At 44.3% G+C, this 18664-nt stretch overlaps 1 protein-coding gene across 1 annotated transcript in view; it reads right to left on the reverse strand.

Moving 5' to 3' along the window:
* Nucleotides 1-18664, reverse strand: part of ralba (v-ral simian leukemia viral oncogene homolog Ba (ras related)) — a 42828-nt gene that overhangs the window by 2110 nt on the left and 22054 nt on the right. The window contains exons 2-4 of the mRNA XM_083638625.1: nt 13475-13731; nt 1763-1971; nt 381-558 (exon numbers count right to left, since the gene is read on the reverse strand). Of these exons, the coding sequence (XP_083494751.1) occupies nt 381-558; nt 1763-1971; nt 13475-13588 (501 nt within the window). The 5' untranslated portion in view covers nt 13589-13731. The remainder of the gene's footprint in view (nt 1-380; nt 559-1762; nt 1972-13474; nt 13732-18664) is intronic.

Genomic DNA, 18664 nt, shown 5'->3' on the forward strand with positions numbered 1-18664 from the left:
TGAACTGGAAAGCATCCAATCAGCACGTTTATTTAATTTAAATTAGAGGAGCTGGTGTTGCTGGTCAATCAGGATCCAATATTGATATCCAATAAATACCCTTTTAACTAAACTACATTGACATGCAAAACATTCTGAAGAACATTATTCTTATGTACCTCTGTCCTTGTTTGTCTTAACCTGTGCATACCTGGCTGTTTTGTGTGAGTACATTGTGAGCAACGTAAACCAGAGTCAAATTCCTTGTATGTGTACATACTTGGCCAATGAAGCTGATTCTGATACAGGTACTTAAGTACGATGTGTGTGTGTGTGTGTGTGTGTGTGCGTGCGTGCGTGCGTGCGTGCGTGTGTGTGCGTGTGCGTGCGTGTGCGTGTACCTTGTCGACGTTGGCTCTGGTTTTGGCTGATGTCTCTACGTACTGGACGGCCCACTCCTCAGCTTTGCCCCGGGCCTCGTCCACAGACACCTGCCGGCGCTCCTCCAGGTCCGACTTGTTCCCGACCAGGAGCAGAGGGATCTTATCCTCCTCCGCCTTCACCCGCAAGATCTGCTCCCTGCCATGCACACACACATACACATAGTATGACTTTTTTTAAGCACATTTTTCCCACCCGTTTTTGTGTAGTTGGCCAATTCCCTGCTAGGGTGCCCCGGTTGTTGCTCCACCCCCTCTGCTGATCTGTGGAGAGTTGTAGACTAGCACATTATTCCTCCGATACATCGCCAGCTACTTCTCTTCACCTGACAGCGAGGAATTTCACCGGCAGGATGTAGCGTGCGGGAGGATCACGCTATTCCCCCCAGTTCTCATTCCCTCCAAACAGGCAGCCCGGCCGACTAGAGGAGGCACTAGTGCAGCCACCAGGAGACATACCCTTAATCCAGCTTCCCACCCGCAAACACGGCCAATTGTGCCTGTATGGCTGCTCGACCAACAGAGGTAACACGGGGGCTCGAACCTGCGACCCTCGTGTTGATGCGCACTGGGCAGGGAATCTACCATTGTACTACCCAGACCCCCTGACATCTTTTTTTTTAAGCTGCCTGTACCCATCCTCTTTAGCTCTTTTTGCCTACCGGTATTTTCAATTCAAGTATTCTGTGTTTGAAGTTGAGTGAGTTTAAATCACTTGAATAATGCACAGCAGAGATGATAAGCAGAGGCGTTTTCCCTCACGTATCAACTCTGCAGTGCTTTATTAAACAAGTGAGTTAAACTCACCCGTGAGTGCTGACAACTTCATCTGATTTTTATGCCTCTTTGGTCGGCACAAACTCTGAGACTGTGAGTTGAGCACACCAGTTATTTTGTTTAAGAGACTGGGCTGATATATCTTTTTAAGAAAAGCTCAATAAGGATAGCAGTCTATCCCCATGAATCTAGACATGATTTGAAACATGTAACATGTACTGGGCTGCAAGTAACGATTATTTCCATTGTCGATTCATCTGTCGATTCTTTTTGTGATTAATCAATTAGTTGTTTGGTCTATAAAATGTCAGAAAATGGTGAAAAGTTTCAATCAGTTTTTCCCAAAGCCCAAGATGACATCCACCAATGTGTTGTTTTGTCCACAGCCCAAATATATTCAGTTTACTGTCATAGAGGAGTAAAGCAGAAAAGAAAATATTCACATTTAAGAAGCTGGAATCAGATAATTTTGACAATTTTTTCTCAAAAAATTACTCAAACCGATTAATCAACTCTCAAAATAGTTAGCGATTAATTTAGTAGTTGACCAGTAATGGGTCTTGTACCTGAACTCGGCGGTGGCGGTGAAGGCCTCGTGCTCTGTGATGGAGAACACCAGCAGGAAGCCCTCTCCGCTCCTGAAGTAGTTGTCCCTGATGGCAGCGTAGTCCTCCTGACCCGCCGTGTCCAGGATGTCGATCTGCACTTCCTCCCCGTCCAGAACCACCTTCTTCCTGTAGCTGTCCGCCTTGGTGGGCTCGTAGTCCTCCACAAACTAGGGATGAGAAGGCAGGCTTTTAACACGTTCACTGCCATTGACGTATTAATACGTCAAAAATAATCCAACGGTTGACTGCCAATGACGTATTAATACGTCAAAAAAATGATTTTTTTTTTTTTGACCGTGGGATGTGCATCTAACCCTTTTACATCTCTTATATAATTATTGGAGCCACCGAACGTTTACAACCCATTCCACCGAGCCACTAAGTGGCGACAGTGCCCTCCTGACTAGAGGAAGGCAAGCAAAAAGCAGCCATTCTCATGAAAATGGATGGGGGAAAACGCTTTCGTTTTCGCGCTGATTGCTGGCGATGCGGGATTGCAAATTTGCATAATAGATTACAGGTGGAACACACTTTGAAACACGCAGCATAAATATGACCAGAATCGCAAAAGCTTCTCTCAACCAAAACTCCAAGAAGCGAGCGAGTCCATCCAGACTTCCTCAAACAGCGGCCGCGCAGACAGGCACAGGACAGCAGCAAAGCAGTGAGACTGGTGACAAGCTTGTGACGGCCGCTGCAGCCAAGAAGAACGCCCACGGAGGGAGGAGTTGGAAGCAACTCTCCCTCTCGCTCTCTCCCTCTCTCTCTCTCTCTCTCTCTCTCTCGCTCTCTCTCTCTCCCTCCCTCCCTCCCTCTCTCTCTCTCTCTCTCTCTCTCTCCCTCTCCCCCTCTCACTAGGATTAAACCTAGTGCGTCTCCGGGAGAGAGAGAGAGGGAGGGAGAGCGAGAGGGAGGGAGGGAGAGAGAGAGAGAGAGAGAGAGAGGGAGGGAGAGCGAGAGGGAGGGAGAGAGAGAGAGAGAGAGAGCGAGAGGGGGAGGGAGAGAGAGAGAGAGAGAGAGAGAGCCAAAAATGAATGGTTAAAGTGACTGTTCTATCGAATTTCACAAAAAGCCGTTTATCTCTGAATAATTTTTCTGACGCTGAAACCATGCTGTATTCAACTGCTAATGCTTACATAACTACTAACTCTACAAACTAACTCTTTTAGACAGAGAAAGCACACATTCTATTAGTTCTTTTGAGATATTGTGTGTTCACAAAATCTTAGCAGAAAAGAATCCTCGGGTCTTGAAAGATGAGCCAGAATCCTCAAAAAACCCCTCTGGCAGAAGCTAACTACAGTAAAAAAAAAACGTCTGGCAGTGAATGTGTTAAAGCTGCCGGGTGAAACTTTGTTCACATTAAAATAACAAATAATGATAGCTGTGACGGCAGCCGGGAACAGAATAGCCGGTTAGTCTCAAGGGGAAAAAGGGATATAAAGGAGGAGGAAATGAATTATGTTCGGCTTAAATGCATTTAAGCCTTATTTAAGCCTTACAGGGACTTCACCTAAACCAGCCAGCATAATAAATACAGTAGCTGTATTAGTGTCACATTATGGTCGAAGCATCCAGGACTCAATCTCACAACCTGTCGCCATAGGCAGATCATGACTTTGTTTAATGTTCCACATTACATTTTGGACAGTTGCTATAATGCCAACATCAGGAAGACTGGCCTCATATTACAGTATGCATGGTTTTGGACCAGACTCCAGACTGGTGTATCATGGGAAGGCAGTTTTTGGTCACAAGGAAGGAATTAAGTGGAGAACACAGCAGACTGGCATCTAAATCTTGTCAGTGGGCGAACATCTCAAAGCAAGGGAACAGAAAAAGGTAACAACTTTTACTTTCAGCAAAGTGAGGGGAAGCCTAATCTAGTTCTCTTCCCCTTTTTATTTCACTTTTTTTTTAAACTTCAGTTAATGTTCTATGATAGCGCATGAGCACAGCACATGACAGTACTTCCTCTTCTTATCGTCTGAGTGGGCAGCCTTTGGACAGACAGTTGCCAGTAGCCTGGTCCTCGGTCTTATTTTAGGACGCAATTGCTGGCTGATGATCTTCTTCAATCCTTGGTGACATACTGTACATGGGCTCAATAGGACCGCCTCATGGTGGATTTTTGTTATAAAGAGATAAGCCGAGTTACTGGGAGATGGAGGAAGTTTTAGAGTGACCTATTGTATTAAAAGCACATGACCATACAGATTCCACTTCTGAAAACTCTGAAAACATGCAAAAAGCAAAACTTGATGTGTGAGCCCTATTCATATACACAACCTTTGTTTTCGTATCTGATGAAGGTCCATTTGGACTGAAATAAACTTTTTTCTACTGAGGATGTTGCACTTTGTGAAAAAGTGCTACATGTAATGTTTGAATGGTGTCTCATAGGGATGTCAATTTTCGGTTAATTTCACTTTCGATTAACCAACGCTAATAATCGATTAACCTATCGGTTAATTCATAATTTTTTAATATAAAAAAAAAAAAAAAAAAAAATGTTTTTTTTTTTTGTCTATTTACTCAATGAACTCATGCCCAAACAAGGCGTGTCTATTTAGATGCTGAAATGTTAATGCTTTTTGTGTTAGAATTTCTAACACAAAAAGCATTAACAAGCATTAACAAAAAGCATCAACATTTCAACACAAATTCTTTTTGTGTTAGAATTTCTAACACAAAAAGCATTAACATTTCAGCATCTAAATAGACACGCCTTGTTTGGGCATGAGCTCATTGAGTAAATAGACCAAAAAAAAAAAAAAAACATTTTTTTTTTTTTTTTTTTTTTTTTTAATATTAACTGATAGACCGACAGCAATAACCGAACAACGACGTTAGCGACGGTTAATCGATTAACGGTTAACCGTTGACATCCCTAGTGTCTCATAGGGGTGGTCCGATCCGGCTAAGCCACGATCCGATCCGATTCCAATTCCTGGGGTCACGATCCGATTCCAGAATCGATTCTCGATTCCAACGATTCTCGATTCCAGAATCTAGAATCGATTCTCAATTATGTAGTTTTATATTGCAATAACACACAAAGGTATCTAAGACAAAAAATGACAAATGTATTAATGCTGAACTTCAAATTCAACTTCTGAAGTATTACAGTCGGGGCCTAAATTCATTTTGCAAACTAGGGGGGAATTCCCCCCTTATGTTCTTCAGATAAGATGGATTTATAGGCTGGGGGGGATCTGTAGACTTTGAGAAGGATTTATAGATTTTGGGGGGAATACATTAACCAGAGTTCGATCGGCATCAAATCAAATAGTAACGTAGAGTGCCAATGACATCGATCGGCGTCAAATGCGTTTTTTGACGGTGGGACGTGGATCAAAGCCTCATGCATCTCCTGTACAAATATTGGAGCTATTGAAGGTGTATAACCTATTTTACGGACCCATTAGGTGGCGACAGTGCTCTCCAGATTAGAGAAAGGTGAGGAAAAACAGCAGAAGAAGCCCCGTGATGAAACGGAAACCGATGCTGGAGCCAGAGCCGTATAGATTGCTCTGGCTGGAGCTAACGTTAGCTGCGAACAGCAGTAAATCCGCTCCCACAACTGAGCCGCTCTGTCTCTGCTGCATAGTTTCTCCACACGATTAGCCGCCAGAAAAGCAGCACCCGACGCCGAAGGGCCAAACCATTCTCAGCAGTCCGGTTTGGCTTTTCGGTGTCGCGCTGGGAGCCGGCGCACAAAAACGGAGCGCTCCGAAAATAGACGCTGGGTGCGTGTTAGGCTGTGTGTTAGTGTGGGGAGGAGTTTGCAGCTGAGGGGGGGGAGAGGGGGGTGGGGCACGCAGGGCACCACACAACTACACCACGTCACTACATCAGAAAATATTAGCTTCAGAGTCAGTGAATGTGCTTGAAATGCTTCATTTCACAAAAGGCTGATTATCTCAGCTTCTAATTTGAAACATCTGTTTTTGGTGAAAACAACCTATCTTCTCCGGCTGATAACTAAAGAACAGAAAATGGTATCAATAAACTTTTTTTTGCTGATGATACAATAGAGTCTCCTCGTTCTTTGTGCGTGTTCGGTGTTTACATAGTAATATCACACAATATTCTGTGGGCCTCGAGAAATCACTGAAAACGCACTGAAAGGGCTGGCATTGGGAGCATCCGTTTTTCTCAATGAGTTAAGTGCAAGAGGTGGTGGCACCGTGGCAGTACAGTACACAAATGACATGAACATTTGGACACTTATTCAGCCGGTATCTTGCATGTTGCTTTCAGGTGCATTGTGATTTTTTATTTTTTTTTACTATACGAAGAAGAATCGATTCTTGGGAGTTTGGAAGCGATCCAGGAATCGTGGCATTAAGAATCGCGATCCTTTCAAGAATCGTTTTTTTTGGAGCACCCCTAGTGTCTCAGCTATGTGTGAGCAGTGGTACTCAACCTTGCCCTACTCAGGAGGAGCCACACTGACTGACACACAAAAAAAAAGCTTTGCAAGAGCCGCAATCCCCCAAAAAAGTCCCTTTCCTTCCATTATTTTATTAGATTTCTATTTATTTATTTATTTTTTAGTAGGACTTAAAAGAGCCACAACTACCCATAAAGGAGCCGCATGTGGCTAGAGCCTCGGGTTGAGTATCACTGTGTGTGGGTATTTGTTACTATGATGCATTGGTTTTCACAGCGAATAGAGATGGACAATAACACTATTGGATATAGGAAAATATCTGGTTCAAATAGGATTTCAGCCTAGGGGTTTCCCTTGAGTTATCAAAGCACATTAATATTCAAGCCACATATGGCCTGACGACCTGATTTAGTCATGGGTCATGGCCCATTATACAGACAAGTAGAAAGAAAACTTTTCAAAATGGAGACTACATTTAGAGGACACCAATTAAAACATTTTTGGAGTAGATTTAGGAAAAGTCTAGAAAGAAGCCTCTGACGTTTATATTGGATATTTTAGAGACAATGCAGGGTTTTCTATGGATTTTTTGAGACAAAGGTGGCAAAGGTTGGAGAACGTGTGAGGCATGTGCAGCGTACACAGGTTCTGTGTGCCCCGTTAAAGAGTTTTTAACAATAAACATTTTCGACAAAGGTGGTGGCCAATAATACAAAGGTGAGGCACCTTTGAGTTAGATAGGCAGGGAAAACCCTGCTTCAATGTAGCTGTGCTGTAAATATCTTGACATGACATGTACATTTGGCCAGTTAGCCACAGAAATAAGACAAATACACAAGAAACAACAAAATGCACCCAGTGCTTTGTCTTTGCACTGACTTTCCCAGCTGGTCTGGGGAATCAAACAATAATGAGTCCTTCTGGTAGGACTGGAAAATAGTCATTCAGAACCGGTTCTGGTAACTTGATTTCGATACTGGTTCCAAATCAACAATTCTTTCAGTACTATTCATGAGCCAATCAACTTTATTGTAGGGACTAGTTTGCAAGTAAGCGCAGCTATGGTAATAATTGATCAAGAGCTTTTTTGGGGGAAAGTGAGCATCCCTAGTTCAGCTGCGTGTGGACTTACCTTATCATACTAGGGCTGTCAAAGAATATATGAAGCCTGCGTTAGTTCATTCAAGACATGATGTCATAGTCTACGCCCCAGCTGTACCAGCTGACAGCCTCTGTTTGGTTCACCGTTTAACCAATTCTCCAATCACAGTCATTCTCACAACAAGGCGGTCCGTTTAAATAGGGCAGCCTCTCACTCACTGATCTGTTCCCCACTTTGCTGGATCCTTGCTGGATCGTGCGGCTGCTGGCAACGCTTTGCTAATCTCACGCTGTTACTTTCATTGCTGCCGTGCCGAGTTTGGATGTCAAAACTAGCCAGGTATGAAGTTCAGTAGGATTCTTATTATTGTTCATTGCACTTACTGTTTCTGGAGGAAGGATCTCTCATGACGATGAAGGGACCGGAGCTCCTCCATTGATAAAACCGGGCAAGCATTAAGATCCTCAAAGCGTCTAGCCAATATCTCCGCATCCTGACTGGGGGCAGCCACGAAGAGCTGTTAAGTTGTGGAAACACTTTCCATCTCCACGCACAAGTTTTCAAGGAAGAACTGCACTTGCTCTGCTGTTTCTCTTCTGCTTTAAGCGGTTGGCTCCCCTGCTAAAGAGCAAGTCTCCCATCATAAACATTACGCCGGATGAAGTCCAGCTGTTCTTGCCGCGCCGATCGTCCAGTGAGAGGCATGTGCGCTCCAGGTTTTGGAAACTCCCGTCTCTTTTCCACAAAGAACAACTTCAGGCCATGGCTGCTGGCTATGCTACTGCTAGCAAGCTATCGCTAAAACACAACGGTAGCCGGAGTGTGCCCCTGAGTGATGTCACTTCATCGATAAGGACGCTGGGAAATGTAGTCCCATCGCTGCGTTTCTTCATTAAAAGCTGAGTATTCAGTTGTGTATGCTATCATAGGTTCAAGCATTCAGCATGTTGTGTACTGTTCCAGCTGCTGGCCAAGCGCCTATATTCTTGTAGTGGTTTAAGCTATTCTGTTGATGTCGTGTTTGTTCTGACTGTTACTCAAACAGCAAAGCCAGGGCTGTCGGCTTCTGCTGCTAGCGTTAGGCTAGCATCAACGTCAGGTACGGGTGCCCTCCTGAGTGACGTCACCTCACCGACAAGGACGCTGGGAAATGGAGTTGCATTGCTTTCATGGCTGCGTTCTAAAGTTGAGTATTCAATCAAGCATAATTTCATGTAGCCTGGTGGATAAGCTACTATGTTGGCATGTTGATCTATCTGTTTGCTAACAGATTGATTTCGGCAATATCAAACCGATGTTTACTGGCAGGTATTCATCAGCACAACGCTGGCATGATGTAATTCTTATTCTGCTATATTATCTTGTGCCGCTAGCTGAGCCCCGGTGCACTCTGGTGGCGTATTATTGTAACTGCATCAATGCAAATCACCTCACTGGATGGTTTTTCAGTGGTTGTAATTCAAGCGCAGCTCAATTTCAGGGATTAAGTTGGAAATGCTTCTTAACCATGTTCAGGAATATGCTTTATCAATATATTCATTGGAAGTGATTGATTTTCATAATAGGGTTTTTTCAAATGAAACTTGAATTCTGTCTATAAAACGATAGATGGATGGATTAAGTGCTTTGTTATGTAATCTGGAAATTAGTAAACATTAGATAATTCTGATCAAACCATTCAAAGTAATATGAAGCAGCTGGTAAAATATAAAGTAATGACTTACATCGTTGCTGCGGGTATAAGGGATATAAGCTTATTTTACATTGAATTTACAGTAACAATTAAGATGTGTCGATATAGTCTGAGTCCATAAAATTTGGTTGGTACTTTTTTATATTATAATAAAAAAATAATAAAAAAAATAATAATAATAATAATAAAAAAAAAAAAAAAAAAAAAAAAGCTGCATGAACCTTTGGTGAGACATAATTGTGAGGATTATGGAGTTCAATAATCACTCGTCTTCATCCAAGCTCTTGTAAGGATGATTGCTAAGCATATGTGCGGCTGAATTTCACGTGAAGCTCGATAAGCTTTACATCTTGGGCTATGGCAGTTAGTCCGATGCAAGGGCGCGTGTTGAGCACAAGAAGCTCAATACTCTAAGGTATAACTCATCAGTTTTATATTACAACACAAGTAAGGGGTGATTCATGTTTAAGCTCCAGAAGGATTTTGGGATAATTAATATTGCTGAGTATGGCAACAGCATTTTAGTACATTGATCTGTCTAAGCAAATAATATCAAGAATCGTAACAAAGTCAGTCTGCAGGTTTAGGTTAGCTGAAAGTGATTTTAGAGGTCGGTAAAATCAATTGTCTTTATCGTCACCTATTTTGCTGTAACAGTAAGATCAAATAAAGCTAAAAGACGATACTTTGCAATTCTAGACTAAAATCTCATCATGTTAAAAGTCCTAAATCCACTGTCATTTAGGAGTCTCCTCATATAGGAGGCATAACACCTGTAGGTGACCTGTATTTCTCCACGCGCCATCTTGGGACGGCCAGTCTGTTATAGAGTTCCTTGTCTGGTGAGTCCTCCTCCCTGAGGAGTATGAACAAGATATTCGACAACAAAGCTAGCGGCTAGTCCATTCTGCTGGAACACATTCATGTTGAGGATGGCTCCTCTGCTTGCTATTGTTTACTAGTTACATCATGGCATGCCGTCATGAAGGTCAAAGCTGGTAAAGTAACTTGGACATCTATAGGCCATTGTTTGGCCAGCATATGTTAAAGTTAGAAGGGATTCTGCTGGATAGGATAAAACAGTGGAACTTCTCAGAACCATCTTGGTTTAAGTTAATCATGACTCTGCCGCTGACCTCTATCCTTAGTTATTTTCTGTATGTTTAATCATTGAAGACAGCTGTCAATCAGGAGGAAGTCAAGTCAGTTTTCTCAGTATTATTATAGGTAATAGGGCTATCATCACAAACATTCAATTAGCAGTTGATATTCATGGTTCTCATCTGCGGTCATCGCTGTCAGTTGCAAGAAATAAGATATTTAAGAATCTCTTTTCAATTCAGGATGTTCCATGAGCCAGAGCGTGCATTGCGAAGTGCCAAAGACGGGATGCCGGCTGCCGCCTCAGTGAAAGCTAAGCTTGGTATTTCTGCACATGGAGTATAGTTAATTAATATCAAATATATTAAATGCAGCTCATTGTTTATAGTTTAGTTTCATTCAATATCTAATATGGAAATCGCAGCTCATTATGTTCTGCCATCGGAGAAAGTGTTCAGCTTATATCTGTGCCAGGCTTATCTCTTCATAGGTAAAGTCATTTAATGTGTTAAATATTTCTCTTGGATAAAGATGCTGTGTCTTTCCGATGTTCATTCAAGGGGTAGGTCATGCTCGCTTAGCTCTCACTTGAACAAGAAAGGCTCTCAGTACCCAATGAGAATAGCAGAATGCTTGTTGCTTCTCATAGGTAAGTGCATTTAGGGTATGCAACAGGCTAGGCTAGGCATACAGTATGGTTACTCTTGGGATGACCCTGCTGGTGCAGTACTGCTGCTGTTCCAGCAAGTAGCACCTGCTGGTGCAGTACTGCTGCTGATCCAGCAGGAAGCAAGTGTGTTTTGGGGGATTGATTTCATTTGACATTATAAAATATTCCATTGCTGTCCCAACCAGTGACAAAATACTAATTTTCTTATTCACTTTATTTTTAAACAGACAGGGATGCTAAAGGCTCATCTGTTATCTCTCAAACTAATACTTGATCTGTCTATCCTCTAAGATTCATACCGCATGAGATCCTGATGTGGGGCAGGATTAACTCTGTTCCTGACTTGAGTTCGAAGGGAAGGCGACCTCCCGTTGCCGTCTCCTCTGCAAATGACGAGGAGTCCCTCGTCAGCTGCTCTCTTCACTCCTGCACTGGCACGTCTACCTCTGCAGCTGAGATGTCTCAGCATCTATTCTCAAAGCAATGGGACATTGGTTTTCTGCACCATTCAAACGTCATATTCGGTCAATGACATCTCGGCTCAACAGGCATGAGCTCTAAACACCTGAGGAGACGGCCATTATGTTAATTGCTGCATTGGACAGTGGTTGGCTGGGTTCATTGTACTGACGTAGGTATTATGACCTCAGGGGTTGCAGTTGCTTCTCTCCCAAGCGGGACGCAGCTGAGGTCGCAGCAGGCGTGCTGCTTCACTTTCAGTAAATACTGCTGTTCACATATTGGTAGAATGACCTCTTGGATGCAAGTTTACATCCACGTTATGTAGTGTGAGGTCGGCAGCGGCATACTGCCACACATAGGTAGTTCATATAATCGTAGTATGGGACTCTTTTGAGTTACTCGGTTGTATCTCTTTTCAAGGTGATCCGAGGTCCGCAGCATGCTGCTGCTACACATGGGTAGTTCATTTAATCGTACTGTAGTATGGCCTCTCAAGATACATGCATGTATCCTTTTCAAGGTGACCCGAGGTCTGCAGCAAGCTGCTGCTACACATCGCTTCTATAGTCTGGCTGATGCATTCGCACAAAGAACATTGCACTCATAGCTCAGGGTCTCTTCCCACTATCTCATTGCACTCATGGCTCAAGGTCGCAGGCTTGCTTCCTCCTATCTCATTGCACTCATGGCTCAGGGTCGCAAGGCTTGCTTCCCCCTATCTGCAGCATCCATGCTGCTTCTCTTAAAATGGTTCACTAATACTAGAATTACCTTTGGTTGTAAGCTTACATCCTATTTAATTGAAAGGTCGGCAGCGGCATACTGCCTCACATAGGTAATTCACTTAATCATAGTATGGGCCTCTTTTGAGTTACTCGGTGTATCTCTTTTCAAGGTGACCCGAGGTCCGCAGCATGCTGCTGCTACACATAGCTTCTATAGTCTGGCTGATGCATTTGCATGGGCGTTTCATGCTTGGCGTTGTCGAGTTCCGTTGTTTGGGGGATTCTGCTTGCTCTCCCTGCTCGGCGTAGCATGCTGCTGAGCCGAGTTCAGGGAGAATAGAATTAATTAAATATTAAATTAAATATTAAATTAATTCTAAGAGCGGAGCCTTCAACGCCAAACATAATTGTATGCATTATATTCATTTATGCAATAAATGGTTAATTCTATGACTTGAGTGTTCTTGAATGAAATGAAGCCTGCGTTAGTTCATTCAAGACATGATGTCATAGTCTACGCCCCAGCTGTACCAGCTGACAGCCTCTGTTTGGTTCACCGTTTAACCAATTCTCCAATCACAGTCATTCTCACAACAAGGCGGTCCGTTTAAATAGGGCAGCCTCTCACTCACTGATCTGTTCCCCACTTTGCTGGATCCTTGCTGGATCGTGCGGCTGCTGGCAACGCTTTGCCACCTCCACCCCAACCTCCACCTTTTTAGATCAAATGCAAATGCTATCATGTATTGTAGCTCTGGAGTCTGCATGGCTCAAAAAATGAACATGTTTCCATGTCTTGCTTTTAGGCTCCCTCTTTCTATGGTTTAAATGTATCTGGAATATTTTATTCCCATGGGGGATTCTGCTTGCTCTCCCTGCTCGGCGTAGCATGCTGCTGAGCCGAGTTCAGGGAGAATAGAATTAATTAAATATTAAATTAAATATTAAATTAATTCTAAGAGCGGAGCCTTCAACGCCAAACATAATTGTATGCATTATATTCATTTATGCAATAAATGGTTAATTCTATGACTTGAGTGTTCTTGAATGAATCTATATTCTAATATATATGCGAATATAAAAATTTAAATTATATTCGAATACGAAAATGTATATTCAAATGTATTTCTTTTTTACATTTAACCAGGTAAAAAACCCGGCCAAGAGGGCAACATAAAAACACATCGTTTTCCTGGTTATTTAAAAACATTACAAAAGTGTAGGCTACTACTGTATTAGTGCTGACTGAATAAATATGAGAAAAAAACAATGTTTATGTTGAAATAATAAAAATATTTATGTTCAAATAAATATACAAAGTAGTTATATAAGCTCTCTGGTTGTATTGGTTTGCCTAGCCACGCACACCCGCACGCACGCACGCCCCCCCCCCCCCCCCCCCCCCCGCCAAAATAATAATAATAATCAAATATATTTTGTTTAGAGGGAATATTCCCTCTATTATGATTTTGGGCCAATTTTGACAGCCCTACATCATACATGAACTGCGTGTGGACTTACCTCATCATACATGAACTGCAAGGTGAGTGCCGACTTGCCCACGCCTCCGCTGCCCACCATAATCACCTTGTGCAGCGCCAGAGAGCTCTGGTTTTTACTCTTACCGGTAGCCATCACTGGATTCCTTTCTCGCTCTCACACACACACACTCGCACACATGCACACACACACACACACACACACACACACACACACACACACACACACACACACGCACACACGCTACTCCCCTGCACCCAAAAACTCACTGGCACAACCTGTGAATGACAAAAGAGCAAACATATAAATGGTGGGACCTCATAGAACAAGAATGAAGTCTAAACTTTAGACTTTCGATTCGATTCTGATTCCTGGGGTCACGATTAGATTCAAAATTTATTCTCGATTTGAAGTGATTCCCAGTTCAAAATCTTCAATCAACTGATTGCAATCATGTAAACACACACACTAAGACGAAAGGTAACATGTATTCATGTTAAGCTTGCACAAATAAAAACTTTGCAGTATTCTCAGTGACTTAAAAAAAAATAAGTCAAAGTAATAATAAAAAAAAAAGCTCTTACATTAAAAAAAAGATTTTTGGAAGTTGAGAATTGATTATTCAGCATATATGCATTCAAGAATCACGATTCTGACATGAATCCATTTTTTTCTGACCCTCCTATCCTATCACCTGACTGTGTTCAGTAAATAACCCTCATGATAAGTACAGACCTATGGTACAGAGTACAGACACATGGACACTGTGTGGACGCCGTAACAAGATGGGACAGATGGTGATTGTTACTTTATTGGAGTTTCAAGATGGCAGTAACTGAGTGTGCCAAGCCACTAGGCTTCCGTCCAACAAGTCCCAAATCCCACCCCTAGCATTCAAGTGGCAAATTGCCTACTCATGAATCTTAGAACTTTATAAAGTTGGCCATCAAAAGGTCATTGCTGCTGAAGAGCATTAATGAAGCTATCATAGCCCCGCTGCAAGACGCCATTTAGGAATGCATTAAGAGGGGGCACCAAGTGCTAACCTCGTTCAAATGGAGGGAGACATCATTGGCCATCTATCTGCTCTCTATGGGCCTTCTCCCTCAGAGGGTGAAAGCTCCAGAGTCGATTGCTTTCAGCTGACTTCTACATGTTTTATCTCCGTCAGACCAACTTCCAACAGAGTTCAAATTGGCCACGTTGTAAATGTCTGCCGGCCGACTCTTAACTTGCACGGCCTTTGGACCAGCAAGGAACACATTTGTGTCAGGAGCAACAAATGTGCACAGGGATCATCCAAAGACAGGACTGGACACTGACTTCCAACCATGTGGAGAGACATGTCATGTGCAGGGTATCTTTCCAACCAAAGGCAAGAACAGCTAATTAGTACACCTTCAACCAGAGAGGAGGAACTGATCAGTAGAGCTGCAACGATTAGTCGATCGACAGAAAATTGATCGCCAACAATTTTTTATAATGGGATCACTTTTAAAAGTTCTAAAGTTCACTCGTTCCAGCTTCTTAAATGTGAATATTTTCAGGTGTGTGTTTTCTTTAGTCTTCTATGACAGTAAACTCTTTGGGTTGAGGACTGTAGATCAGGACAAAAGAAGACATTTGAGGACAACATCATCTTGGGCTTGGGGGAAAAGTGATTGACATTTTTTTACCATTTTGTGACATTTAGATTAAACCAAACAACTAATTGATTAGTCGAGAAAACTGGACTACTACAGCCCTACTGATCAGTGAAACCAACTGCTGTAGTGTTTGGTTAGAATGGTGCTTGAAGACCAGTGGACTACAGAATGACTTCAACATGATTCACACCTTCAGAGACTGTGGCTCTGACAGATAAGCCAAACACTAAATATCCTGTGTTGTTGAGGCCCAGCCCAGTGCTTCCTGTGGACTGGAGTAGCCTACTGACACACTTTCCTGTCCATTTGAACTCCCTTCCTCTCTGAAGCCTATAACCCTCACACCCGGGTTTTAGTAATCACATTGGTTCCGGGCTCCTCCCTTGGCAATCCTGCTGCCGGATAGATATGTAAACTGTAACTGAGCAACTGCCGTAACCAAATACCTCACTACAACCTGTTTGCAGGCAGTTCAAAACTACAGTTGGACCTTCCCCAAACAAAACAAAACCAAGTGTCAGCACAAACACAACCTAATGTCACCTTGACTGATGAGCTGAGAAGTGATAACATGGACAGAGTCTGAAACGCTGTCTGTCTGTCTGTCTGTCTGTCTGTCTGTCTGTCTGTCTGTCTGTCTGCCTGTCTGCCTGTCTGTCTGTCTGTCTGTCTGTCTGTCTGTCTGTCTGCCTGTCTGTCTGTCTGTCTGTCTGTCTGTCTGCCTGTCTGTCTGCCTGTCTGTCTGCCTGTCTGTCTGTCAGACCAGACGACACTGGGCTCTTGTCATAGAGCTATAACTCTCCTTGGCCCTTCTCTTCTATGTCCCCCTCTCTTCATATCTCTAGAGGTCTCATCCCTCCTCTGTCCCCCTCTCTTCATATCTCTAGAGGTCTCATCCCTCCTCTGTCCCCCTCTCTTTGTATCTCTAGGGCTCATCCCTCCTCTGTCCCCCTCTCTTCATATCTCTAGAGGTCTCATCCCTCCTCTGTCCCCCTCTCTTCATATCTCTAGAGGTCTCATCCCTCCTCTGTCCCCCTCTCTTTGTATCTCTAGAGGTCTCATCCCTCCTCTGTCTCCCTCTCTTCATATCTCTAGAGGTCTCATCCCTCCTCTGTCCCCCTCTCTTCATATCTCTAGAGGTCTCATCCCTCCTCTGTCCCCCTCTCTTCATATCTCTAGAGGTCTCATCCCTCCTCTGTCCCCCTCTCTTCATATCTCTAGAGGTCTCATCCCTCCTCTGTCCCCCTCTCTTTGTATCTCTAGAGGTCTCATCCCTCCTCTGTCCCCCTCTCTTCATATCTCTAGAGGTCTCATCCCTCCTCTGTCCCCCTCTCTTTGTATCTCTAGAGGTCTCATCCCTCCTCTGTCCCCCTCTCTTCATATCTCTAGAGGTCTCATCCCTCCTCTGTCCCCCTCTCTTCATATCTCTAGAGGTCTCATCCCTCCTCTGTCCCCCTCTCTTCATATCTCTAGAGGTCTCATCCCTCCTCTGTCCCCCTCTCTTTGTATCTCTAGAGGTCTCATCCCTCCTCTGTCCCCCTCTCTTCATATCTCTAGAGGTCTCATCCCTCCTCTGTCCCCCTCTCTTTGTATCTCTAGAGGTCTCATCCCTCCTCTGTCCCCCTCTCTTTGTATCTCTAGGGCTCATCCCTCCTCTGTCCCCCTCTCTTTGTATCTCTAGGGCTCATCCCTCCTCTGTCCCCCTCTCTTCATATCTCTAGAGGTCTCATCCCTCCTCTGTCCCCCTCTCTTTGTATCTCTAGGGCTCATCCCTCCTCTGTCCCCCTCTCTTTGTATATCTAGGGCTCATCCCTCCTCTGTCCCCCTCTCTTCATATCTCTAGAGGTCTCATCCCTCCTCTGTCCCCCTCTCTTTGTATCTCTAGGGCTCATCCCTCCTCTGTCCCCCTCTCTTCATATCTCTAGAGGTCTCATCCCTCCTCTGTCCCCCTCTCTTCATATCTCTAGAGGTCTCATCCCTCCTCTGTCCCCCTCTCTTCATATCTCTAGAGGTCTCATCCCTCCTCTGTCCCCCTCTCTTTGTATCTCTAGAGGTCTCATCCCTCCTCTGTCCCCCTCTCTTCATATCTCTAGAGGTCTCATCCCTCCTCTGTCCCCCTCTCTTTGTATCTCTAGAGGTCTCATCCCTCCTCTGTCCCCCTCTCTTCATATCTCTAGAGGTCTCATCCCTCCTCTGTCCCCCTCTCTTCATATCTCTAGAGGTCTCATCCCTCCTCTGTCCCCCTCTCTTTGTATCTCTAGAGGTCTCATCCCTCCTCTGTCCCCCTCTCTTCATATCTCTAGAGGTCTCATCCCTCCTCTGTCCCCCTCTCTTCATATCTCTAGAGGTCTCATCCCTCCTCTGTCCCCCTCTCTTCATATCTCTAGAGGTCTCATCCCTCCTCTGTCCCCCTCTCTTTGTATCTAGAGGTCTCATCCCTCCTCTGTCCCCCTCTCTTCATATCTCTAGAGGTCTCATCCCTCCTCTGTCCCCCTCTCTTTGTATCTCTAGGGCTCATCCCTCCTCTGTCCCCCTCTCTTCATATCTCTAGAGGTCTCATCCCTCCTCTGTCCCCCTCTCTTTGTATCTCTAGAGGTCTCATCCCTCCTCTGTCCCCCTCTCTTCATATCTCTAGAGGTCTCATCCCTCCTCTGTCCCCCTCTCTTCGTATCTCTAGAGGTCTCATCCCTCCTCTGTCCCCCTCTCTTTGTATCTCTAGAGGTCTCATCCCTCCTCTGTCCCCCTCTCTTCATATCTCTAGAGGTCTCATCCCTCCTCTGTCCCCCTCTCTTTGTATCTCTAGAGGTCTCATCCCTCCTCTGTCCCCCTCTCTTCATATCTCTAGAGGTCTCATCCCTCCTCTGTCCCCCTCTCTTCATATCTCTAGGGCTCATCCCTCCTCTGTCTCCCTCTCTTCATATCTCTAGAGGTCTCATCCCTCCTCTGTCCCCCTCTCTTTGTATCTCTAGAGGTCTCATCCCTCCTCTGTCCCCCTCTCTTCATATCTCTAGAGGTCTCATCCCTCCTCTGTCCCCCTCTCTTCATATCTCTAGAGGTCTCATCCCTCCTCTGTCCCCCTCTCTTCATATCTAGAGGTCTCATCCCTCCTCTGTCCCCCTCTCTTTGTATCTCTAGAGGTCTCATCCCTCCTCTGTCTCCCTCTCTTCATATCTCTAGAGGTCTCATCCCTCCTCTGTCCCCCTCTCTTCATATCTCTAGAGGTCTCATCCCTCCTCTGTCCCCCTCTCTTTGTATCTCTAGAGGTCTCATCCCTCCTCTGTCCCCCTCTCTTCATATCTCTAGAGGTCTCATCCCTCCTCTGTCCCCCTCTCTTCATATCTCTAGAGGTCTCATCCCTCCTCTGTCCCCCTCTCTTTGTATCTCTAGAGGTCTCATCCCTCCTCTGTCCCCCTCTCTTCGTATCTCTAGAGGTCTCATCCCTCCTCTGTCCCCCTCTCTTCATATCTCTAGAGGTCTCATCCCTCCTCTGTCCCCCTCTCTTCATATCTCTAGAGGTCTCATCCCTCCTCTGTCCCCCTCTCTTTGTATCTCTAGAGGTCTCATC

The sequence above is a fragment of the Poromitra crassiceps genome (assembly GCF_964638095.1).
Source record: "Poromitra crassiceps genome assembly, chromosome: 6".
Classification (NCBI taxonomy): domain Eukaryota; kingdom Metazoa; phylum Chordata; class Actinopteri; order Beryciformes; family Melamphaidae; genus Poromitra; species Poromitra crassiceps.